Source organism: Lactuca serriola, chromosome 6, assembly GCF_051521515.1.
Source record: "Lactuca serriola cultivar US96UC23 chromosome 6, Lser_US96UC23_V15, whole genome shotgun sequence".
Classification (NCBI taxonomy): domain Eukaryota; kingdom Viridiplantae; phylum Streptophyta; class Magnoliopsida; order Asterales; family Asteraceae; genus Lactuca; species Lactuca serriola.
The window spans coordinates 193,127,901-193,154,409 of record NC_136413.1 but is presented as its reverse complement, the minus strand read 5'-3'; the positions used below and the strand labels follow the sequence as shown (position 1 = coordinate 193,154,409).

The following is a 26,509-nucleotide window of genomic DNA, read 5'->3' as shown; positions in this document are numbered from 1 at the left end:
TTTTTAATTTATTAGTTAAAAAGTCATTGTAAAAGCAATGACAAACACCCACTAAATATGACCTTCTGCCCCCAAGCTGGAGAGTGTGGCATGAATCCCAACTTGGAAATGGCTTGAGAATACAAAGTTGGTTGTAAGGCTTTATTTAAAATATTAGCATGTTGAAGATAGGTTAAATACACTTTAATTACTTCTAATTGAATTAAGTAACTTGAAACTCTTCTACCCCCCATCTCCCAAGTTGGAGAGTGTGGCATGAATCCCAGCTTAGAAATGGCTTGAGAATGCAAGGTTGGTTGTAAGGCTTTATTAAAAACATTAGCTTGTTGAAGAGAGGTTGGAACATGAGACAAAGATATCAATCCTTCTGTTAACTTTTCTCAAACAAAATGGCAGTTTAATTCAACATGCTTGGTGCGTTCATCAAAGACTGGATTAGATGCAATGTGTAATGCAATCAAATTGTCACGCTTAAGAGGAATTGGGGTTATAGTTGTGACATCAAACTCATGTAAAAGTCTTGAAAACCAAGCTAACTCAACATATACACGTCGCATAGAACGATATTCTGCTTCAGCTAAACTTAGTGAAATAGTCATTTATTTCTTCGACTTCCATGATATAGGGCTTCCTCTAAGTAGAATGAAGAAACCACTAACATATCTTCATGTAATCGGGCAAATAGCCCAATCCGATTCACAGAAGGCTTTAAGATCTAAACTTGAATTATTATTGAACAACAAACTATGAGTAACAGTCCCTTTTAAGTATCGTAGAGCATGCAATGTAGTATTGTCATGTTCTATAGTTGGGGACTGATTGTGTTGACTCATAAATTATACAGCGAATGAAAGATTTGGTCTTATGTGCAACAAAAAATTCAATTTTCCAATATATTGTCGATAAGTAGTGGGATCGGAAAGCTTTTATGTGGAAGAATTTTTTAGATTAGAGGGCAATGGAGTAGACATAGGAGTGGCATAAACCATAGAATACATGTCTCACAATTTATGTATGTATTTTTTTTATGTAGAACTAACCCCTTTCAACTTTATCAAATTGTAACCTCAAAAAATAATGAATGGTGACCAAGTCTTTAATCCAAAATTGATCATTGAGAAAACTCTTTAAAGTGGATATTTATTCTTGATTATTGCCAGTAACGAGGATATCATCCACATAAACAACTATAATAATAAGATAGGTTTCGGTCTTCTTGATGAATAAAGAGTAGATGGTATACAATTTTTTTTATAGTATGACAACAAAAATGAGTGGAATCATGAATATTATTGCATATATAATCGTGAAGGTATGCAAGAGGATGTATAACTCTAAAAGAGCGAGTTATAAGAGTTGGAGGATTATTGTCAGCCAAATCAGGGGTATAGGTAGAATTGTTAATATTTGATAAATTTGTATTTGGAGACATGGAATCCATAGAAAAAAGAAGTTATAGCTTGAGAAGGTACTAGGATATGTGATTTTGAACAAGGATTGGAGTTAAAGCAATAAAGTGTAGAGGAAACAAATTTTCAAAAAACTTATGTCTCTTATAGTCTAAATGGTTTTGGTGACTAAGTCGAGAACTTTATAAGATTTTTGACGGAGAGGATATGTCACACCCCGAAACCGATGGCGGAAATGTTCCGGGGCGGAGGACGTCATGTAAAGTATCACAACCAATGTACATAGCAAGCTTAGTAAACACAACCATTACATTACATAGGAATATTTACATTTGTTTGAAAGCAAAACAATACATGTTTTATATATACATCCGTATAACAAAAGTAAAGACGGGACTTCTATACGCCCCGTCTTCTCCAAAAGAACGCGGGATACCTGTCTAACGTGAACCTGAGAATAGAAGCAGTTTTAAAATATCAGCATAAAGCTGGTGAGTTCATAAGCATGTTTGAAAGGAAAACCGATTATTTAATCTTGTGATAAATACTTCAATTCCTTTGATAAAGATTTCTGTAATATCGAAAACCATTGTTACTGAGTTATGAAATACATATGCATGTTTTCCCAGAAAATCCCATATTTTCTAACATGTAAGTCGATTTCCATAAGATAAGAAAACCCTGACTAATCACTAGTAAGTTAAGAAAACCATAAGTTAAGATCCCTGAAATACCCTTCGGTACGACAGTAGGTAGTTTTAATACATAAAACTATAGATTAAGGACCTTGGAATACCCTCCAGTACAAAAGTAGGTAGTCTTATTACATAAATAAGACTATAGAAGAAAGAAAGAAATCCGTGAATAAAGCTAGATAGTTTAATACGTATTGTGAGTCGTATAACCATACTGATTTGACCCGTGACCTCCTTGACGTTCTTCAGGCGTATAAGGCATCCTCCTAGATCCTTAGCCCTAAATAGCATGCAATTATCAGAATCATATATCAGGCACACAAGGCATCTTCCTAGATCCTTAGTCCTATTCTAGCATGCAATTTTGAATTAAAGCCATATAGCATAACATAACATGTATGGGTATCTTGCGGAAAACTTACTTGAGCCTGGCCGGTCGCATGCATCACACACCTTGTCTTTCTTAAAATCCTTCCGTTTAGATTTTTAGAAAACCATTTTATTGTAAAAATCTTTTAGCCCCTTATTTTGAGTCCAGACACCCCCGAGGGCGTGTCCGAATCCCTCAAACCAGGGCTCTGATACCAACTTGTAACGTCCCAAAATTCAAGTCCAAAAATTTCATTTTTAATTAAGTTATTCATAAAACATTCACTAGAAAATATTCAATCAACACGTCATCTCATAAAATCAAGTATCATGTTTCAAACCCACAACATAGGCAAATAACATATCATAGTACAATCCCAGAAAACACCATGCGGAAAATCAAATGTGTGTGTGATGCCATGATACGCCGCCGGCTCCTTCCCCTTAGATGAAGAGGTACCTGAAACCAAAAACTGAAACCGTAAGCACAAAGCTTAGTGAGTTCCCCCATCATACCACATACCATACAATACCATCGGTATCTTTCAACAGGTAATCGTCATCGATATCTTTCAACCGGTAATCATCATCGGTATTTTTCAACCGGTTGGTGACTATTCCACCCTTACCACTAGCATACAATAGCAAGATATAAGCACACAGTCAGGCATATCCGGGTACTGACCTACCCCTTGGTCTTAAGGACCACTATCAGGGAAACTATCCCTATCATGTAACATATCATACATATATAACTCATAACCAAACGCATACCAGACCAAGATAAATTATCACAAAGACAATTATCTTCTAAATACTCCTCAATGGTGGGCCGACATTGTGGCCTTAGGCCCACCCCTACTGGAAGGTAACTCACCTCGTAGCAGCTGTTGAACGGTGCGGAAATCCTCTAACTGCTGCCGCTGCTACTCCGGAAATCCTCCAACTATAATTCCCACAAAACACTACGTCAGAAACTGACATCTACTCTTAGGGAAAAATGACCATTTTACCCCTAGACCAAGTCAAAGTCAAAGTCAACTTCTAGTTGACCCGACTCGCCGAGTTGGCTCGCTAACTCGCCGAGTCTCTATCCTTCCATTAGACCTCATACCCGTCTCTACTCGTCAAGTTAGGCGATGACTCAGCGAGTTTTCCTTCTAAATGAACACCGACTGAATCCTCATCCGACTCGCCGAGTTGTATGAACAACTCGTCGAGTTCATCATCAACTGATACTCATGTCGTGCCTTGACTCGCCGAGTTATATGAACAACTCGTCGAGTTCTATGCAGATTGTCTTGGACTCGCCGAGTCCGTTCATGCACTCGCCGAGTGCCATGAATTTCCAGAACAATTTGCTTAGTCCAGAACGTTGGGTCACTCCCCGGGACTCCCTAAAACCCTTCCACACTCATCTGGTCCTTATGACCCTCACTGATACGGGACCAAAATCCTTGGACTCGCTGAGTCAGTCACATCCCTTCTCTAAAACTTCGATTTCGGATGTACAACACTTAACCAAAGGATAGATCCAGGCCCCTAAACTCGACCTAGCACGTAAAGTTACAAACTTTACGTGCATGCATGGGACTTTTGAGCTTAAAAGGCTCTAAAAATGGTTCTTTTGTTGCACGGGGCCTTCCTTGAGTGCAAAAGCATCCCAAATCTGACTTGTGACTCCAATAATGACATGACCCAGAAGCTCAACCCCCAACCATGTTTGCAAACATGGCTGGCCACCAAAATTGGCTTATAAAAGCCCTAAATCACCCCAAAGAGGGATCTAACAAATGAATGAGCAAGGTTCAGACTTTATAACTTTTGAAGACTGCAAATGGTGAACCAAACTCGAATCCTTCAGTCTCTTCTTGATCCTCCTATGCTCTTCCTTCTTCCTTGAGGTCAAAACTCACAAGAATCACGCAAAGGCCTTGGATTTCCTCAAAAACGGCTAGGGTTTTCTATGAGAAGTGTTTGGGAGCATAAAGGGGGAAAGGAGGCTGCATAAGGTCGTTTAAATAAGGTGCAAATCCCTGGATTAGGGTTTTTGTCCAAACAACGGCTATCCGCCGAGTCCGGGACCCGACTCGCCGAGTCTGTAGCTTAACTTCTTTGTTCTAACTTCGACCTATGATTTTCCCTTTTCACCCATTCAACCTAAAACACAATTCAGAGGTTAAGATCTCGCAACCATCATTACCTCCTTCTGCAATGACTAAACTTCACCTCCTTAAGACCCAAAGTCTTTACACAATCGACTTCCGGCCCACAGCCCTGAATCACAAAATGATCTAAAATAGGGTGTTACAGTTGTTAGCACTTTAAGCACTCTATACCCTAAAGTCTACGCGTCTCTCGTGCCTCTTAAGCCATGCTTACTTTCCGTTATCATATTCAAAAGTTCATGTCTTGTTTCATAGAAACTAGCTCATCTTTTTTATATATTAAAAGAGAATAGAATTTTATATAATTCTTATAACTCTTTATAAGATATAAACCTTAAACTTTAGCTAAAAGACAAAAAGAGTCTTTCTACTCTAAAATAATGCACATGACTTAATAAATCATATAATATGATATATTATGTTACTTGCTAATGAAAATTAATATTTCCATGAAATAAATAATTTCCAATTAATTATAAGAGTTTATTGAATATTTATTAAAATCAATTTTTAATAAATAATCAATTGTATCAAGTTGTTGTTAATATGACCCATTAGTATCATATGTTAATTAGCAAATCACTTTAATATGACTCTTGACACTTAAGTCCCACATAGCAACGTCGTGTCACTGTCCCAACAACATATGACTTTGTGCCATTCTATCAATGACCAATTCCCCAGTAGCTCAAAGCTACAATTGGTGTATAAGGTAAGCTATTAGTTATCCCGTTTGGTAAACATGAGATCAGGACCGCAATCAATCTCATCTGGTATTCAACTTTTGGTAAGACGTCTTAGATGTCTAACTCTCAATACATAAGATGACAAATCTCATCTTGACTACATAAGCCTCTTGGATAGTTCACATCATAGTTAAAAATGAATTTTTATAACATTTAACCATATCAAAGCATAACACTCATCACACTTAAGTCCCACATGGCAACGTCGTGTCATGACCATCACTTAAGTTGCTTTGCGACATAATAACATGGTATGAGTCGCGCGAAAGAAAACCCGTACTGTGAATGACAAAAATTATTTTTCTCAACTTTAAACTAAATCAACTTGATTAATAACTCATGTCCGGAAAGTGGGTGTTACATGTCATGTCATGTTTTCTCCGTTCATGAACACTGAAGTGTCTTTCGCTATCTATGAAGACATCGAGATACAGAGAAGTATTTGCTTAAGTCATAACGACATTGTTAATTTCCTAGTGATTGTCTTCATAGTTTTGATTATATCCTTTGGGCGTTGTCTTCTCTTGTTTCCTTAGCATCAGTGCTTCAAAACCGTGTTCGTGATTTCGATTGTTCAATTTTTAAATAAGACAAACTTGAGTAATCAACATTACAAAGATTGCGAATTTTGAGCGGTCATGTCACTAGATCATTTCTAATCATCAATGTCGACTTTCTTATTTATTAAACTAATAATGATCTCAAGAAAAGAACAAGATATAGATTGCATCTCCAGACAAGTAGCTCTTAGAACTTGGAACACAATTTTCCATTTGTAAAATTTTGGTGTTTGGCACGCTTTTAGATATGATTCTGTGAGTTGGCTCTATTCGACTTTCGTCTCTAAAAAATGGCAGTTGAAGTGCTTGTCTCACAACTTGTTGTATACTTTGGCAATATCGAAATTTCATGTTTTTTGTTTTTAAAAAACAACTGAGAATTAAATTGTAAAGTCAGAACGAAAATAAATTTTTAATTAGATTGATTGGTTTGGAAACCCGATTAACAGCTCCTTATCTTTATTAGTGCCTTCTGGATATTAAGCATTAGCCGTTCCAAGTCGGACTATATTTGTCAACATTAAGTTTTGCTGATGAAAGTATACTCTTACAATAATAATAAAAAATACGAAGACTTTTAATTTGCTTCATTTACAACAATATTGGAATCAACGATTTGACTTTTTGATTACAAACATAAAGTATTTAAAACAAATAATTATGAAATAAAAAGAGGCTAAACAATATTAAGTATAATATTATATATGTCTCTTTTCTATATTTAATATAATAAAATACAAAAATAACAAGAAAAAGAGAAAGTTGATATAAATGTTAGCTTTAATATACTATAATAATATTTAGAGAAAATTACAAATTTGGTTTATGTGGCTTGCTTCGGTATGTATTTTTAGTTTAATTTTTGTAAATTGATAATCAGAGGTTTCTAAGGATAATTCTGTTATATCTAGGGTGTAAACGAATTGAACGTTCAGCAAACTGTTTGTGAACCGTTCGACAAGAAGTTCGTTTATTTAATAAATGAACGAATATAAACACAAATTTCCGCTTGTTTAGTTAAACGAACGAACATGAAGAATAGTCTCGTTCGTTCAGTTATGTTTGTGAACGTTCATTTATGTTGTTTATTTACATTTGTTTATGTTCGTTCATATAAGTTCATTTTATGTTCATATATGTTTAATTGTATTTTATTGCATTACTATATCATATGTTCATTTATGTTCATATATGTTCAAATTATGTTTATTTATCTTTGTTCATTTATGTTTGTTTAGCATGTTCATGAACATAAACGAACGAACATGAACAATGTAATTTGTTAAACGAACGAATATGAACAAGAAAACCCGTTCGTTTATCCGTTCGTGTTCGTTCATTTATTCGGCTAACTTAAACGAACAAATATGAACAAGTCATGTTCGTGTTCGTGTTCGTTCGGTTCGTTTATAATCCTAGTTATATCTCATATGTTAAATACATTTGAGCTGACTGATATACTATTATAATCGCTAACAAGTATAGGAACCATTTGTGTAAAATATTAAAAGAAAGATTTGAGATTAGCGAACCTTTTTAAAGGGTTTAATAAAATTTAACTATCACATAAACTTCTAAGGCCCCGTTTGATAGACATCTTTATATGTCCAAACAAATCTTTTTGACTGAATGGACCAGAAAGACTGTTTGATATGCACAAGAAAATAGTTCTTTCCCGTTAAGATATGTCTTACTCAGAAAGCTCCAAAACCATATATTTTTGGTTGAATAGGCTGGAAAGACAATTGTACGCCAAACTCTGCCTCTTTTTTTCTTGGATTATTAATTTCTTTTAAATAATTTTTTTAATCTTTTTATTAGATTATTATATATTAATAAATATTATTTTTAATATATGATATTTATGTATTAATAAATATTATTTTATTGGATTATTAATTTCTTTTAAATAATTCTTTTTTTTTTATTTTCTTTTTATGGATTAATTCTTTTTATTGGATTATTATATATTAATAAATATTATTTATAAATATATAATATTTATATATTAATAAATATTATTTTATTAGATTATTAATTTCTTTTAGTTAATTTTTTAAATCATTTTTATTAGATTAATTCTTTTTTTAGACAACACCACCATCATCCTAATATATTTAAAAAACAATACATCCCACCACTATCAAACATAAACTGGGTCAAGAATCACATGTTTGGTAATAAAAAAAAAATTTAATTACTAGAAAGAATAACAACGTAATATCAACTTGAATAAAAAATTAAAAACACCTTAATCGATATTTTATTTGGAATTTCAAATGATTATTGTGTAATTTTGATTTTGTATGACAATTTATATGTTTTTATAATTATTCAGCAACTTCATCTATTACACTATAGAACAACAGGGTAATATTATCATTTTTCATCATTCAGCACAATCAATCAGATGTATAATCAAACAACATGGTTTCTTACTATGAGATGATCGACTTGATAAAATGACTTTTATGTCAATATTACTTATTTATAATTCTAATAATAAAAATATAATTAATAATATATAAATTAAAAAGGCAAATTATGGCCATTTATAACCAACATAAGAGACCATAACTATTTGTGATATCAAATCTACAATTAAAAATTCCCAAACACTCATTTATTACACTTAACCATTAACCAAATATTAAAGTATCAAATCGTATGTCATTATTAAAAATTACATTGTTCTTTTGATATTAATTTTGAATATAAATAATAATATTACCATTTATTGCAATATCATAAAAGTTATTTTTATAATAAAAACGTTTAATTTTTTTATAAAGAAGGAGAAAATAAAAGTACACAAGAAGATATCGTCTTACCCAATTTGTAATAACGGTTGCATATCACATATGATACAGTTTGTTCATTGACGTCTTCTCGTTATTTCGAGGTTATAGAAGATATGGGTCCCATTTGACAATCAAGCTAAACGGTTAGTCTCAAACCATCTTACCCCACTTCTAGCCAACCTTTATGTGTGTTTGGGTGAGATTTGAAGTTAATCACGCATACGAACTTAACAGAAAAATGGTGATGGTGATGGCGACATGGACCAAAAATGAAATATTTACTAAACACAGCGATCATCCACGACAAATTTTCAAGAATATGATCAAAAGTGCAGAAATGTGCCAACCATAGCGACTAAAAGTGTAATTTACTCTTTTTCTAATGTTAAAATTAACGAGTTTTCATGCCTTTTTTTTTTGACCCGGGAATATATGGCTAAAAATGGTACACTCATAAAAAGTGTCAATTTCCTCCCATATAAAAACACAGAGAGAGGCAAAGAGCGAGATAGTTTTCTCCACTCCTGCACATCGAAGCGTCGTCTCTCACTAGCTATGAAGACGACGAGATACGGAGGAGTATCGGCTTACGTGGCGACGGCAACGGCAACGGCGATTATCCTGACGACAGTCGTCATAGTTCTGATTATATCCTTCAGCGCTGTCTTCTCTTGTTTCCTCAGCAGCACTGATTCGAAACCGGAGTTCGTCATTCCGATTGTTCAATTGCAAAGTCAGATAAACTTGACTCATCAACATTCCGACGAATACAAATTCCGAGCCGTCATATCACCGGATCATTACCGATCATCAACGTCTTTTCCTCTCATTCTCAATCGTAATCGAACTTTCATCGTAAGCACCATTTTTTTCTAAAAATCATTGTTGTTGATATTAATTCTGATATGTAAAGCTCTACATTGACGATTTACAGGACAATCATGAAATTAAGCTGTATATTTTACTTAATTGTATAATTGTGCATGCATTTCATGTGTGAGTGTGTTGAGTGTTTTTCCGATTTTCACTGAATCTAGACGACTGAATTCCGATAGTCAAATCTGTTACATTACGATTTATATGTGTATAAATTGGAAATATACAATTAAAGTAGCATCGCCATGAATTTGTTGATTGCGTGCGTTCATATGCATTTGAAGCTACAAACTCAAACGCAAATTTTGATATAGAGAAAAACACGATTGCTTCAAAATTGTATCGATCCTGATTTGTATCCAACTTACTCTTAGGGTGACGTTAGTCAGGCAGAATTCAGGTGTGTATGTGTGTGTGAGAGAGACTGTGTGCATTGATCATGATTCTATGAAAAATTCACCTGATTTCGACTTCTATACTCGACAAATTCTAGTTCACCTAATTTTGATTTATATTCATCGTTTTTAGATTAACATTTGCGATTCGTGATGCGTTATCGTTGAAACATTGCAGGCAAGACGGCGGCGGCGGCGGCCGGAGATAGAACTTGCAAGAGCAAGAGCTGCGATCCGGCGAGCTGCTTCTGTTCATAACCTATCTCAAGTTCTTCGAAGCGGCGACGTTTTGTCCAGTGATATCTATCATAACCCAAGCGCGTTTTATCAGTAAGCTTCTTCGCCCCTCAGCTTACTCCATAGAATGCTTCTCAAATTTTCACTTTCAGTCCCTATTGAATTACGAAAGAACATTTTGAGTTTTGACGTGTGGAAAAAATTAACTAATTATTTATTTAATCATTAAACTTTACATAATTACAGATATGACATAATTCACATTTTCTTCTCATAATCAAACCATCTTCCAAAAAAATGATATTTTCAATGATAACATTAGCAATAGTCATAGATAAATGGTGTGCACGCTATTCCTCAATTAAAATAAGAAGAATAAACAAAAATGAAGATTATGTTATAGTAAAAAAAAACATAGAAACTTATAATTTAATCAAGGTTAAACTTAGATAGATGATATAAATGTATCTAGTTTATATTTCTAAAGATAATTTTGTATTATGTCTTCAATTCGTTTTTAGTAGTAAAAAACTAACAATAAACAAACGTCGATGAAATTTTCTATAGAAAGATTTAAAACTAATTATAAGCTACATACAATTTATTTAGTTTATTATAATTAAAAATAAATAATAGGAAAAGCTTGGATTGCCTTTCAGAACTACTTTCCTTCTAAGTCACTACCAGAATGATAACCACAACATTCCATTCATCAAAAAAAGGGAATGTCGCTATTGTTTTTGGGTTATAATCATTAAAAGGAAATCAAAGGCCTTACTTCTAATAGACGCATTGAAGAAATTAAATAAAAAATAAAAATCCAGTGGGTTTTTTCTTTTGTAGCAATGTCTTGTTAATTACTATCCTCTTTTTCTAGCAAAACAATTTTAGTGGAAAAGTTATATTTATTTAGGCAACAAAACTAGCTATTACATATAAGAAAATGATTAATTAAATTAAACAGGAGTTATATGGAGATGGAGAAGAGATTTAAAGTATATGTATATGAAGAGGGTGAGCTTCCAATGGTGCATGATGGACCATGCAAAAACATATACACAACAGAAGGAAGATTCATAATGGAGATGGAACATGGAGGACATAATTTCAGAACTAAACATGCGCACCAGGCGCATGTTTACTTCATGCCTTTCAGTGTGACGTGGATGGTCAAGTATCTGTACAAGCCTGACACGTATGACATGACCCCACTTCGACATTTTGTATCTGATTACGTCAGACTCATCTCCACCAAACACCCTTTCTGGAATACAACTCATGCCGCTGATCACTTCATGCTCTCTTGTCATGATTGGGTAATTAATTTTCTCCTTAAACTCTATTATTATCTTTAATCCTATTATTATTATTACTCCAGTTTTAGCCAAAATTAATTTACATGAACGGTCCCTGTGCTTTCAAAAATATACCACAAATGGAACAATTTCATCAATGCGCAGTTGTTATTACTCATATTAACAATCTGCTAAAATTTCTTTACACATAATAGCAACATACTTGTATTTTTCATAAAAACACAATTACTACAAGAATATATTGTTATTATAGGTTAAAAAAATAAAGGTTTTTTTTTTGTTAAAAAAATATATTGCTATTATAGATAAAACATAAAATACAATGGTATTATATGAGAATACTCTTTGGCATGCCTACTAGTGTACCACCATACATTTTTTGTGGTCCTTATAATCATTTCAAATTTATCTAGTGCACAAAAATGTGAATAATATACGCATTAGTATTATTATTTCTTTTCCCATTTTCAAAACTAAACACTTGGAATTTCTTTTGCACAAAAATATTATTATTTTATTATTTCTACTTTTTTTTTTCTTCACCATATTCTTTCTAATCATGACTCTACAATAACGTGTATTTGTTATGGTCGACGTATATTTTCCAAATTTCTCAAATTAAATTATTTTATCTTTATCTAACCACCAAAGAAATTACCATTCTACTAATTAAACAAATAAATGCGAGTATAGAAGCAAATTAAACGAAATTTACTTAAGTAGTTCATTTGAAGAAATATGCAATTCAAATGATACCATGGTAATTTCCAATCATCTTATATATGTTCCAAAAAAACATTAATTTCAGGGCCCACATGCCTCAAAAGCACACCCCAATCTTTACACAAATTCAATTCGAGTCCTATGCAACGCAAACTCATCTGAAGGATTCAACCCACAAAAAGACGTCAGTCTCCCCGAAATAAATCTCCATAGCGGAAACATCCCTTCAAAACTTGTCTCCCCTCCACCACCCACCACCTCTAGATCCCACCTTGCATTTTTTGCAGGTGGAGTCCACGGTCCAATCAGACCCATCCTCCTCCACCATTGGATGGGTCGGGACCCAGATCTCCAAATCTTTGAGTACCTCCCAAAGCACCTAGACTACTACTCTCTCATGCTAGCCTCCAAATACTGTCTTTGCCCTAGCGGCTATGAGGTCGCTAGTCCTAGGATTGTAGAATCCATTTACTCAGAGTGTGTGCCAGTGATAATATCTGAAAACTATGTTTTACCTTTTAGCGACGTGTTGAAATGGGAAGCTTTTTCGGTTAATGTTAAGGTGTCGGATGTTTCACGGTTGAAGGAGATTTTGATGGGGGTGAGGGAAGATGAGTACTTGAGGTTAAAGGAGAATTTGAGACAAGTTAGAAGACATTTTGTTTTGAATCAACCTTCACAAAGATTTGATGTGTTTCATATGATATTGCATTCTGTTTGGCTTAGGAGATTGAACCTCAAACTAGAAGAATGAAATTTAATTTGTAGAGTTTTGTTATATAGTCTATGTTTTGGTTACGTATAACATAGAAAAATTGTTATTTTATATTCTTAATTTATTGATACATAATTTATGATAATCGTTTTAGTATACAAGAGTGTTCAAATTTGGATGTATATGAAAATCTTGAATGATGCGAAATTTTAATATTTAAATATGTATACCAACTTTAACCTATAAATCTATAGTTTGGGGACATAATTATCATCTGACACCAAAACATCAACAATTCCTCTATGTCTCGTGTTTTCCTAGTTAGCAAGAGACGATTCTTTGTGTTGCTATGTAAATTTGTAACGCAAAATGATTTTTCTTTCCTTGAATTTCTATATAGTTTATAGGAGTTTGATTAAAATGGTAGAAAGGTTGGTTCTAACATCCAATTGGTTATAATGTTTTTTTTCACAAACGATTGTTATATTCATTAATAACAGTTAAGGCTATGTTTAGCGTACTAGCTGAAAAGCTAGCTGATAGCTGAAAAGCTAACTGTTAAATAAAAAGTTAGCTGATAGCTGAAAAGCTAGTTGATAAAAAAAAATAACGTTTGGTAAAACTAGCTGAAATATATCAAATTACATAAAAGGACATGTAAAAATATGTGTTTCCATAATTAATTAAGGAGTGTATTTGGAAAGTTTTAAAAAACCTCCTAAAAAGCTAGTCTAAGTAGCTTTTCAAAAAGCTAGTTTATAAGCTATTTTTTGTTTACCAAACACGACAACATAAAAAAGCTCAAAAAATAAGCTAGTTGTAACGCGCCAAACATAACCTAAGTGTAAGTATAAAAGCCTACATGTGTTCCAGTTAAAAACGAGATACTTAAAATAAAATTAACGTACATTTACATAAATCAACAAAAGCTTTTTTTTAAGTTACCAATATAACATTACCAACATGTTAAATATGTTCATAAAGTCAAAATTATATACAATACATTTTTTTTTTTTTTGTGAATTTGGTCCATGTGTGAGAAGAAATGTAGAAATGGTACAGGTGTTTATAAATGATCACTGGATGAAAGAAAATTACAAAAATGATTCATGTGTGAGAAAAATCATAGAAATGGTTCCTATATAAAAAAATTATAGAAATGGTCCCTCTACAACAACAACAAATTCTATGAATCCCATTTTGAACGAAGGGGAGGAGATAAATGTAGTCAGTCAAATCTTCATGACAAAATTGCAAAAATGGTCCTTGTAGTTGGCAAAATTCTGCGGTTTTGGTCTAAAAAAGTTTGGTGGTGCATCAATGGTCCAATTTTGGATCTTTTTAGTGTTTTTGGTCCCTATACACTTAAAATGACTATTATACCCTTTAGATTTGTATTTTCTATTTTTAAATGTTTTTAAATAATTAAAGATACAAAAAGTCTCTCTCTCTCTCTCTCTCTCTCTCTCTCTCTCTCTCTCTCTCAAGTATACCCACCAAATGCCACCCTCTCAAGAACTCCCAACATATCCCACCATCGTTCACCACCAAGATCCATCTGCTACCAACGACGTTTACCACCACCATCTGTCTGCCATCATCGCCATTTACCACCACCATCCGCCTGCCACCGTCGTTGTTCTCCACCATCCGCTTAAGAACACACCCAAAATCTTTCTTTATCACTCCTCCTGCCACTATCTCCATTCCCCAACACCATTCGCCGCCAACCACCTCCATCTCCTCCACCCCCACCTCTCCTTCCTTAACCTGATAAGCTTTCACCACCAACCACCAAACCACCGGTCATCAGATTATTTTTTTTTAGAAAACCTTACTATATGCCTTTCCCTCCCAGATCTTGCCGGAAAAATCAAACCAAAAGCTTGGCCGAGCTCTGCTAACTTCTCACCATCCACAAAGACCCGAAAAATCAGAAAATCGATGGATTTAAAGAAGAAGGTGAGTGTTGAATGTGGCTTGATGTAGATTTTGTTGTCGAATAGTCCATGTGGCAGAATGTGGATTGAAGGGAACATATGAGGTCGATGGTAGCGGCGCATCCATCGGCCTCCCAAATTAGCCACCAATCACCACCATAAACACTCCTCCACCCCTTTCTTGATCACACGACAATAACCACCAATCACCTCCCAAATTAGCCACCAATCACCACCATAAATTGACCTGACGTCTCTATTTAGAACAAAGAAGATGAAATGGGAGGTAGGTGTCGATCAATTGAGAAAAACTGGAGACGTGGGGTGAACCAAGGCGATATAGGGCAAGAAAAAACCCAACCTCTCCGATCACCTTCTTCGTCTTCAGATTCTGAGATAATTTCCAAACCCCGACCCTTCATGTTCGTCTCCTTCTTCTTTAGAATAAAAAATTGTGGAGATTTGGGGTTTTTGTTACAGGTGTTCAGATGTAACGGTGGCACGATGGTCGTCGAAGAAACATATGTGAATGGTGGTTATTGGTGGTGCGAAGGAGAAGCATGGGATGATGAAGCCTGCAATATTGATCCGATAGAGAACGCCTTCAAGAACGAGTTGGGTTTCTTTTTGATCTGGAGGATCATAGAGAGAGAGAGAGAGTGGTGGGTTTATTTATTTTTTTTATTTTATTATAAGAATAAGAAAATAAATAAAAGAAATTAAAATATAATTATTTAAGGGGCATATTAGTTATTTTAGGTGGGATGTGGACCAAAAACACAAAAAAATTCAACCATAGGGACCAAAATCACACAATGTATCTAAAATTGGACCAGTGGTGCACCAACATTTCGTTTTGGACTAAAAGCACATAAATTTGCCAACCACAGGAACCATTTTTACAATTTTGTCGATCTTCATACAATAAAAATGACAACCGACATGAACTGAAACGATAACTTGTAAAAGAGAAATAACACTGTAAGAAAAAGTTACATAAATGATTCTTGCGTAACAAAGTTAAAGAAACAGTGTTTATGTAAGACAAAATTAGCAAAAAATGGTATTTGTGTATAAGAAAAATAATTAAAAATTTGGTCTCTATATTGAACGTATTGTCTATTTGGGCTAATTAACTAACGATTTATGTGATAGCCTTGCATATTATCTTAATTTATGCAATATTGTCGTGTTTTATACAAAATATACAACAATTTTCCCTATTATTTTCGAAATGCATTCAATATCTACGTTCTACTGTTTTTTCTTGTATTATAAGCGGACAATTTATGTGTACAAAAGGTCCATCTTTTTTTTTTTTTTTGAACAACTGAATTTTATAAGCTAGAAAAATAAAGAAACAAACAATTACAAGTCACTAATTAAGAGTATTTTAACAACTAACACATTTGACTTTAATTTTGCGATTTCTATGAAGAAACCAATGCTATCAAAGATAAAATCTTTTCGTTAATTATTTGAGCTGAATATTTTCACATTACAATAACTCCAAAACACCTGAGTGGCCGTTACAAAAATTGCATTCAAAGCTGCACTTCATCGAAAACAAACTACAAGAATCAAATCATCAATTCACTTGCACATGTCTCTAACAATATCAGACGAGGGAATCATAAGTACAACCATCGATCAATACGACACAAAGTTTGAGTCGCCGCCTCAAAGCTAAGAAACACGTAATTAACATCTTTGTTAAAAGAAGCGCATGATGAATACATAACCGACTCCAATTCAATTTCCTTATTAACCAATTTGAGTTTTCTTACAGAAAATAGCACTACTAGAAAATATAGAGTTTTCTTACAGAAAATAGCTACGGAAAATTTCCGTAGCTAATTACCTACGAAATCGTTACCGCGCTATGAATCAGCTACAGAATGAGATGCCCTAATATAGTAATGGAATAGCGACGAATACGAATTTGTAGTGATTCCTGTGACATCCCCAAAATCACGGCCAAAAAAGATCGGTTTAATTTATGCTTTTAAAATGATTTCAGAGTAATCATTTGATTTAAAAAGTTGCGGAATTCGTTCCCAAAACAAAATATGATAAAATAAGATTTACCAAAACATTTCTTAAAGAAATGTATTTTTCATTATATTACAATACTCGGGATGTCATGTTCCAATAAACAGACCAGAAGCATAAACATTTTAATACAGACCTTACAACAGTTATTTACAACAACAGGTCTATAATCCAAAAATAACTTGACAAAATCATCCAACTTATGCTCTGGCGCCACTACCTGTAATACAAAGAAACTGAGTGGGTCAGGCTTGGGAGCCTGGTGAGCATATAGGGTTTTCAACCTACAATAAATAATTATATTTAATTCCACCAACCAACAATAACCCAATTACTCATTCTCGTTATTCTCACTTTACGTCCCTAAGACAACTAACATAAGGGACCTAGTCTAAGAATATTTCTTCGGGGCGACAACACATGCTTCGGGGGTTCCTCAGCAATATAAGTCAAATAAGGCAACCATGAGGGGATGGAGTACAACGAATGAACACCCAAGTTCATTAACACCTACATGTGGCAAACCTACTAGCGTTCCACATGACTGTCTAGAAAAGTCTGTGGTCGTCATCTAAACTCTGCTAGATGACTAAATCAAAAGCATCGAGGCCTCTCATCTTTTTATCACAAGACAACTATCTACCCATGTTTTACCCAACATTTTAGTAGATAAAATATACATTTTTATACATAGTTTAAAACTTGTATAGTATATTCATTAAAAACACATTCCAGATAAAAGATAAGACACATACACATAACACGTATTTCATAGAGAATAAATCATATCCATGAGATAGAAGAAAGTGAATATACATTCACACATATAACAACAAAATATACACATAACACGTATTTCGTATAAAATACTTCATAATTATGCGTTAGAAGAAAGTAACTACACACTCACTTGATCAGAAGATGATCAGACAACACTATGGCTTGTAAAAGTAGTATTCTTCGGTAGATCTGGAAGATTTTCACAAAACCCGGACTCCTTGCGGGCAGAGCTTCGGCTCGGAAATTCTTTTCTTCTTGGGATCTTCGGGCTTCGGGACTCGCTTCAGGTCTCGGGATGATACCGAGGCTTCGGGATATTTCTTGCACGTAAATCGAGGTAAAACGGGAGAGAGAGAGAGAGAGAGAGAAGAGAAGAGAAAATAGCAACCCTAAACGGCTGGCCCTTCAAATATATTTATAGGGCAAAATCTGCCATTGCCACGTCGTGACACCTTTTTCCACGTCGTGGGCTTGATCGTCACTGCATACGTCATCGCAAGTTGCGTCTGGGGAACACCCGGAGGTGTCAGAATACCTGCCACGTCGTGGCACTGCTTGCCATGTCGTGGTCTCTGACACAGCTTTGGGGTTCGCGCCCCGAACTTCAGAAATTCATAACTTTCGCATACGAACTCCGTTTTCGATGTTCTTTATATCGACGCGAATGTGATATTATGCTCTACAACTCTCGTTTAGACTCCGTTGGCTAACTTTGACTTTATTTTTAATATATTATAAATATATTACTTATATATTATTTTCAGTAGGCCGGGACAGGAAAACTCCGTTCGAAATTCATAACTCCTTCATCTGAACTCCGTTTTTGTCTGGCTTTTTATCGTTGGACTACTATTGACGAGATCTTCGACTCTCGTTTAGATTGTTTCGTTTAAGCATCACTCGATCTCATATTCGAGTATTCGGGTTGCATACCGCTAAGTCGAAACTTCGGAAAATCATAACTTCCTCATACGAAGTCAGATTTGGGCGTTCTTTTTATGCACGCTCTCGGTTTAACGAACCCTACGATTTTCGTTTAGATCACTAAGACTAGATATCGCTCTATCTTAAATTCATATTTTACGTCATTCGGCGTCGTGTCGGTTCTGTCGCGAAACTTCGACAGGTCATAACTTCTTCGTTATAACTCGGATTTTGGCATTCCTTATATCTCCGGAATCCTTGTTTCGACCACTACAACTTTATGAAAGATATCGGGCTTATCTCACACTTTAATTTTGACGCTTATTTTATTCTTATTTTAATTAAGCCACACGACTAAGCATAAAACACATAATACTCAAATATTTTATCATTAATACTTCAAAAGAATTACAAAGGTTAACTTAAACTATTACATCAACAATAATGTCTATCCTGGAAACGCGGGCGTTACAATTCCGTAACTAATTAGCTACGGAATATCAACGGAAGAAAATGACTACAAAATAGCTACAAAATACTGACGGATTTATAATTTCCATTATTATTATTATTACTCCCAATCCCTTAACAATGTGATTAAAAATAACAAGTATTGATCACGACTTGATGGAAAAGGGTGTTACGCCTAATTTTTAATTAAAGGAAGGGATTGGAATGGAATGAGAAGAAATAGAAGAGCAAAAAAAAAAAAATTCAAGTGTGTTCTTGGGTTAGTGGGAAATGGAATGAAATGGATGGATTTGAGTTTTTTTTTTTTTTTTTTTTTTTTTTTTTTTTTTTTTTTACTCCTAACCCTCCTAAAAGTGGGATGCTAAAAAAACAGTTATTTTGTTTCCCTAACCTTCCATTCCACCCCCTTCTGTCTCTTAAAAAAACTCAAGAACTCATTTCCAATGTGATCTACTTTCATTCCTTCCGTTCTACTCCTTAAATTAACTCGAGAACATGGTGTTAATCTTCTGGATTTCATTATTCCAAAAGTTAATAACGATACTAGAATGATGTGGTTAAAAACACATTTTTATGATTATATGTGGTTAAATAAAAAGTTGTTTGATCTCCGATTGAATAAACTTTGTTAATAATCCAACCACGTTGTTGAACTGAAATTGGAAAAAAAAAAAAAAAAAAAAAACCCTTGAGAAGGGTGTTAAGGGTGTGGAAAATTAGGAATTCGAGGCTCTTTCGGTCCTTCTAAATGAACAAACATACTCAAATGTAGACAATTCATGGGTTTGTACGACCAATATTATTGAGTTATTTCTCAATTCAATATTTCCATGAAAAAATTGACTCAATATACCCACCCCAACGGCCCAATCCCTTATAGTTTCAACAAGGGTAAATTGGTAGCGTTAGACCAAAGGCCCACTAGTTTAAAAAAATAAATAAAAGAACCACAATGACCCCTCATGCCAAATTTTTTAAAACTTAGGCTGAAATTGCCACGTTGTGTCAACAATATGGACGATCTTTGCAATTTAAAAAGTAATTATACTTGGAAGATGATCAAAATTAAAAGGAAACTATCCAAATACTTACGTGTAGGTCCCCAAGTAGCAAAAAACAGAAAATATTATGACCATTTTTATAATTTGCAATAAATAATTTTTGGAATAATTTTCTTATTTTTATAAATCGCAGGTTGTTAAATCAATGGAGAAATTCATTTCACAATCTCTAACCCTAATCATTCCAAATGATCCAAGAAAACACGAACTCAAAGAACTTGAGACAAAAAAGGGCTTTATCGATCAAAAGGCCATATCGAAGGTTTGTGGTGAACTTTATTGTGGGTTGGGCTTATTAATTTTACAAACATTAGGGTTTATAGGGCTAACGTTAGCTCGAGCATGGGATTTGGTGAAGTGTAATGCTATAATCAAGGTTAATGTAGTATTTTTTTTGGTTTGTTTGGATCCTAGGTATTTGAATTAGGAGTTGTTGTAGCTAGCTATTGTAACTAGTAGTGAAGGAATAAGTTAATATTTTTTGTTTTGATGTTTTATTGTTATATTTATATGTTAACTATACTAGGTAAAGTATTTCTATATCTTCATATCCTTCATAATAAATAAAAACTTTTTGCCACATGTCACATTCTCATTGATTTAACCACATATCATTTTATGGTTATTTTCAATTAATTTTTTTCCACATGACATTTTGTGTTTTTTTTTTTATTAATTTTCATATAATATTTAAGTTTAATAATTACAATAAATGTAATAATAAATGCAAATCAATTTCATTAATTGGCTTCCTTCTAATTTCAAATTTTCTAAATTAAAGTTTAATTAGTTTCCTTTGTTTATTTATCTAAATTATTTGTTTAATTAAAAAAAAATAATTTAATTTTAATAATTCAATATATTTTTATTTTTTTCTTATAAATTCAAACTTCTCAAATGTTTAGAATTTCATATTTTTTTTTCTTTAAAATGTACCCATATCATATCATATATACTTATAAAGCTAGCATTTTTCCTTGAATCTCATGCATTTGAAACCCCCATAAAAATTTACAAACACCCCATGCATTTGAAACCTCCTATTTTAATGAATATCACTCAAAAATCTCTTAATAATGATTAACAATTCAAAGGTTTTATAACTTATATAATATATTTAATAAATAATTAATGGATACTCTACTATAAAAAGGTCAATCTTTTTGAATAGACACACAAATAGAAATCACATACAAAATTCACAAAGAAAACAAGTTTAAAGTTTTTTGTGTTGGTTTAAGGGCTTTGAACAATTTTTCAAGTCATGTTATTATGTTGAAGTTTTTAATTTGTAAGTTTCTTATATACTAATTCTTTTTTGTATTTCATTGTATGTTGTGGTTGAAATTTTAATGTAATTAGATTAGATTCAAGTTATCGAACATATGTTATGGAAGGTGATATATATATATATATATATATATATATATATATATATATATATATATATAATATTTAATTAACTATTGTATACATGTTTGTATATAAATGTTGCTTCAAAACAATAATTAATTAAAACTCATGGATATGTCATATTATCCATATTATCCATGTAAGCATTTTTTAAAATGCAAATTGTCTATCTTATCATTTTATATTTTAGTATATGTGTAACATTTTAATTATAATAATAAGTGTTTTATTAAAAGTTTCTTTCACTTATTAATAATAACAAGTGGTTTTAAAATTAATAAGCAATAGTTATAAATAATAAAATCAAATTACATGGATATGTCATATTATTCATACAAGTCTCTTTTAAAATGCAAATTATCTATCTTAGCACTTTATTATATAGTATATGTTTCACATTTTAATAATAATATTAAGTGTTTCTTAAAAATCTTCTTTAACTTATTATTAATAATAAGTGGTTTAAAGTTAATGAATAACAATTTTAAATGATAATAACATCAAATTATAAATTACATTTAGCTATCAATAAGTTGTATTTTAAATTAACATCATTATTGAAATTTGAAAATGATCGTATAAGTAAAAATATAATTAATCAATAATAATAATTGTTAAAAATAATAGTAAATAGATAATTATATTTAATTCTATTAATGAGGAATGTGGGTTGATGTCAATTTATATTATTGTTCAAAATAATAGAGATTTTATATATATATATATATATATATATATATATATATATATATATATATATATTAGTGTAAAAATATTATTTCAAAGTTAGTGTCAATAACATAACCATTTTAAGCATATATTTTTTTAATATTTTAACAATATATTTTTAATCTTCGCTGCGCAACGCGCGTGAATTCGTCTAGTAATATATATACATGAGTGTTACAAATAGTTAGACATTAAATATGTATAAATATCATAATACAAGCAACCTAATGTGCTATATAAAATTGGGCCTAACATGGGTCTTATTGTAATCATTAATACATTAACATCGATGCAGTTGTCTGAAATAAATTGGACCATGAAATAAAAATAATAAAAACCTTCTGGTAAATATATGGGCATAAAACAAATTTGAATAACCAAAATTGAGAATAAAGTTTGATAGGATTAATCTATCAATCATTATAGAACAACGTTATATAAAAAAAAAAAGATGCTATGATTGGTATCTACATCAACATTGTCAGTGTTATGTTACAAGTGTACATGATATAGGACTACTATTGTGAACTGAAAAAAAGTAGAATTGATATACATTTTTTTCTTTTTATTTTCAATATTTCATGGCTCCAAAATCACAAATCGTAATCAATTTTCCATGAAAATCCCGACCTCTATTTTTCACTCAAACAAAAAGGTGGCGGGGTGCCAATCGCTATATTTCCTCCGATTCTACGGTGAATAATCCTTCCACCCTCTTCAACTTCCTAAATTTCTCATAATATTTGATTAACATCGCGTGTTATGTTGTTAATCAATGTAATCTACATCCAATTTTGATTGTGATTGCATTTAGGTTGTCCAAAATTTTCATCTTTTTCCCTTCTTGTTTCTGATTGCGTTATGTTAATTTGAAATCGACGATAGCATTCGAATTCATTGCGTATGAACCCGTAGAAGATCTTGCTATCTCGATCGATGCATCATCACTAATTTCACGTTTCTTATCTAATTGATTAATCAACCATGCATTCTCAATTTCTCTCAAATTGATCTGATTATGTGTATTGCTGGATTTTGATAGTTTTACTTTCTGATTCATGCGATATTCATGATCGAAGAAGAGATTATAAATTTGTTGATTCTCGCTCTGGAAATTATTTATTTGTTCATGATCTTAATTCGATTTCTGTTGGGTGTCTTTTTGAATTGACAGTAGTACTTGTGGTAGGAGATGTCCGGTGGGTTTGGGGAAGAGGCAAGCAGGCCAACAACCCAAAGCTCATCGTTCTCAAACAACAATGGCGATGGTGGAAACTTCGAGTGCAGCATATGCTTGGATTTAGCTCAAGATCCGGTGGTTACTTTATGTGGTCATCTCTTTTGCTGGCCTTGCATCTACAAATGGCTTCACATGCCTTCTCGTTCACAAGAATGCCCGATGTGTAAGGCCTCCATTGAAGAACAGAAATTGGTCCCTTTATACGGAAGAGGGAAGAATCCAGACGCGAGGTCTGAATCTGAATCAGTTCCAAATCGTCCCGCCGGTCAACGGCCGGAGACTTCCCGTCAACGAAATCGGAATGCGTATCATCATGTGCAACATCAACATGGATCTGGAATAATCGGTGGTTTTGGACCTGCGTTTACTGCGACTTATGGGAATTTTACGTTTTCATTTGGGGGTTTTATTCCGTCGATTTTCAGTCTTCATATGCATGCATTCAATGGACCGCATATGTATGGAAATGGAGCTCATGAACTCCGTCACCACAGAGATCATCATCATGAAGTATCGCCACTTATTGTAATTGGTCTCCTGTTTCTATTTGCTCTACTTTGGGAACCCAATATCTGATTTTACATTTTTGTCCTTGAAAATATCTTACTATCTTCGATTTGTCACTAGCTCAGGTACAAGGGTATATATGTAACTTGACTCTCGTAGCTGTGTTTGATAATTCAAGAATTGTTTATATATATAGGAAAACATCAGATTGCTTTTCTGAACCTTCTCTTCTCACTTCTAATTTAAGTTATGACAACTTAAAAAAAACTTGAGTAATAAACTAGCCCCAATGTATCAAGCATAACCTAAGCATAAAGTTTTTTTTATTCATGATAATTACAAAATGTGTTTCCAGAAAATATGAACTCATAAAGTTGATACAAAACAGAGTTTGAGTAAATTATTAAATTTGTCTCTATGGTTTGATCAAAATTGCACGTTTAGTTCCTAATCTTTTTTTTTTTTGCATTTGGATGGTCCTTATGGTTTGATTTTGTTACGTTTTTCGTCCCTTATATACATAAAGTTAGGGACCAAACATGCAATTTTGACCAAACCATAGGGATGAAAAACATAACAAAATCAAACCACAGGGACGATCCGAGTGCAAAAAAAAAGGTTAGAGACCAAACGTATAATTTTGACTAAACCATAGGGATGGTTTCAATAATTTACTCCACAAAACATTTGTTTACACTAAGAACTTTTTGCTTCGACTGCGATCTCCCACGGCTATATTCTATTCTTGTCAAGGGAAATTGGTAAAAGAAGAGAAGAGATAAATATGTTAAGTTTGTTTCCATCAAACAAGAGATTCTCGATGTGGATGATATGTTCAATAAGGTTTAAATTTTACTTACTCCAAACCAATATATAAATTGAAACAATTTTTCAAACACCCTAAGTATGTTCTTCATTATAGTGATCAAACATTTCATTCCGTTTTTGGAACTGTAATTGTCGTTATCATTTCATCAATGAGAATTACATTCTCTTGAATCCGATTGTTTTGAATATTTTGTACACTATCTTATAAAAAAATTTCAAACACCCTTTCCTACGATCCTCTTGGGACCAACACATATGATGTTTCTTGAACGTGTTGGTGTTATTAAGGTCAAAGTTTGTTGGAAGAATACTTTTTTTGCATGACATTTCGAGGGTCAAGCAAGTTTAGGAAAGCCATTGACAAGATGCTAGTATTTTCGTTTTTAAGGAATTAACGTGGTAAAAAATAGTACAATACATGTTCCAAGAGTTTCTATGAAATCTTTTGACATCTAAGGTACATCTGAATTAACATTAGTGGTGGACATCTCCCAAGAACGTTAGTACCAACACACCTCTAAATGTCTGTTTTTGATGTTTTACTTCTATTATTAAGATTCTTTTTATGTGAGAAGTACCTAAGCTACATAATCAAATCAAATTTGTGACTTTGACCTCTTTTGTTTGTTATAGCTCTTTCATCCGTGATATTTTGAAGAATGTACAAAGTACATTGGTTGCTATCTATGTTGGTTTCATGGAAGTGATTATATACTATGTGTAGTGTTTGTTTGTTTGCGAAAGTAATTCACAATTTTCAATCAAAGGGATAAATATAATGTTTTTTTATTTCTTATTTTTGGAAATTATCATCCTACCTTAATCTAATGAGAGGCTAGATTATTGTGAATGTGTTGGGCAAAACTAGTTGTAGTTGTAGTCGGTAGAGTAGCTTTAATATATATGTGTAAACGGTCAACAAAAGTATTTAAGTTTTTTAAAGATGTAAAATAACATAAAATATACAAGCTTCTAAAAGTTTTCAAAAGTTATTTAAAGTAGTTTTTTGAATTTTTTTGTTTAAACTAAAAGATTAAGCTCATACACCTCAAAGAAACTTTTTCTTTAATTCGATTTTTTTCTTAAAAGATAAAGATAAAAGTTTCTATAAGTTTCAAAAGTTGTTTGCCACAAAAAAGATGTATGTGATATGAAAAAAGTAATTGATGGTATTTGCATGTTTGTCTTCATCTTAATGGCCATTTCTTTGTGTAGATTCTTGTGGCATTTGGACACATTATATATGATGCATTTGTCTATGTTCCCTTTCAGGTACACAATCATCCCAGAGACTGTTCATGTTCATGTTCATGTTTCAAGAACCCATAACCTTTAATTTGTTTACAAAATCGATGCAAAGTTGGCTAAGGTAAAGAGTTCCCTGATGATTAGTAACTATTTGAGTACAAGTTGAACTTGAAGGGTTTACCACTTTACCTTATCATATGTGCCCCACCCCACAACTTCACCCCTCGACTTTTTATAATTTGGATTTTGGGCACTGCCACATGGGGATAGTGCTGATGATATCTGGCTGTCCAAGAGTACTCCAAG

At 32.9% G+C, this 26,509-nt stretch overlaps 2 protein-coding genes across 2 annotated transcripts; both read left to right on the top strand.

Moving 5' to 3' along the window:
* The first annotated feature begins 9,226 nt into the window (after positions 1–9,226).
* On the top strand, positions 9,227–13,166 carry LOC145057678 (Exostosin family protein). The gene is made up of 4 exons (XM_079005546.1): positions 9,227–9,603; positions 10,198–10,349; positions 11,221–11,572; positions 12,381–13,166. Exons 1-4 carry the CDS (start codon positions 9,304–9,306, stop codon positions 13,047–13,049), a joined length of 1,473 nt encoding a protein of 490 aa, XP_078861672.1. The 5' UTR covers positions 9,227–9,303; the 3' UTR covers positions 13,050–13,166.
* A 9,910-nt stretch (positions 13,167–23,076) lies between these two features.
* On the top strand, positions 23,077–24,328 carry LOC145059330 (uncharacterized). The gene is made up of 2 exons (XM_079007183.1): positions 23,077–23,194; positions 23,555–24,328. The coding sequence occupies exon 2, from the start codon at positions 23,573–23,575 to the stop codon at positions 24,194–24,196; it is 624 nt and encodes a 207-aa protein (XP_078863309.1). The 5' UTR covers positions 23,077–23,194; positions 23,555–23,572; the 3' UTR covers positions 24,197–24,328.
* The last annotated feature ends 2,181 nt before the right edge of the window (positions 24,329–26,509 follow it).

Bases quoted from the DNA above. Each gene is read 5' to 3' on its own strand.
- LOC145057678 (XM_079005546.1), top strand. From the start codon at position 9,304: ATGAAGACGACGAGATACGGAGGAGTATCGGCTTACGTGGCGACGGCA. The intron at 9,604-10,197 runs GTAAGCACCATT...GAAACATTGCAG, and splicing joins ATCGTAATCGAACTTTCATC to GCAAGACGGCGGCGGCGGCG. The intron at 10,350-11,220 runs GTAAGCTTCTTC...TAAATTAAACAG, and splicing joins AACCCAAGCGCGTTTTATCA to GAGTTATATGGAGATGGAGA.
- LOC145059330 (XM_079007183.1), top strand. From the start codon at position 23,573: ATGTCCGGTGGGTTTGGGGAAGAGGCAAGCAGGCCAACAACCCAAAGC.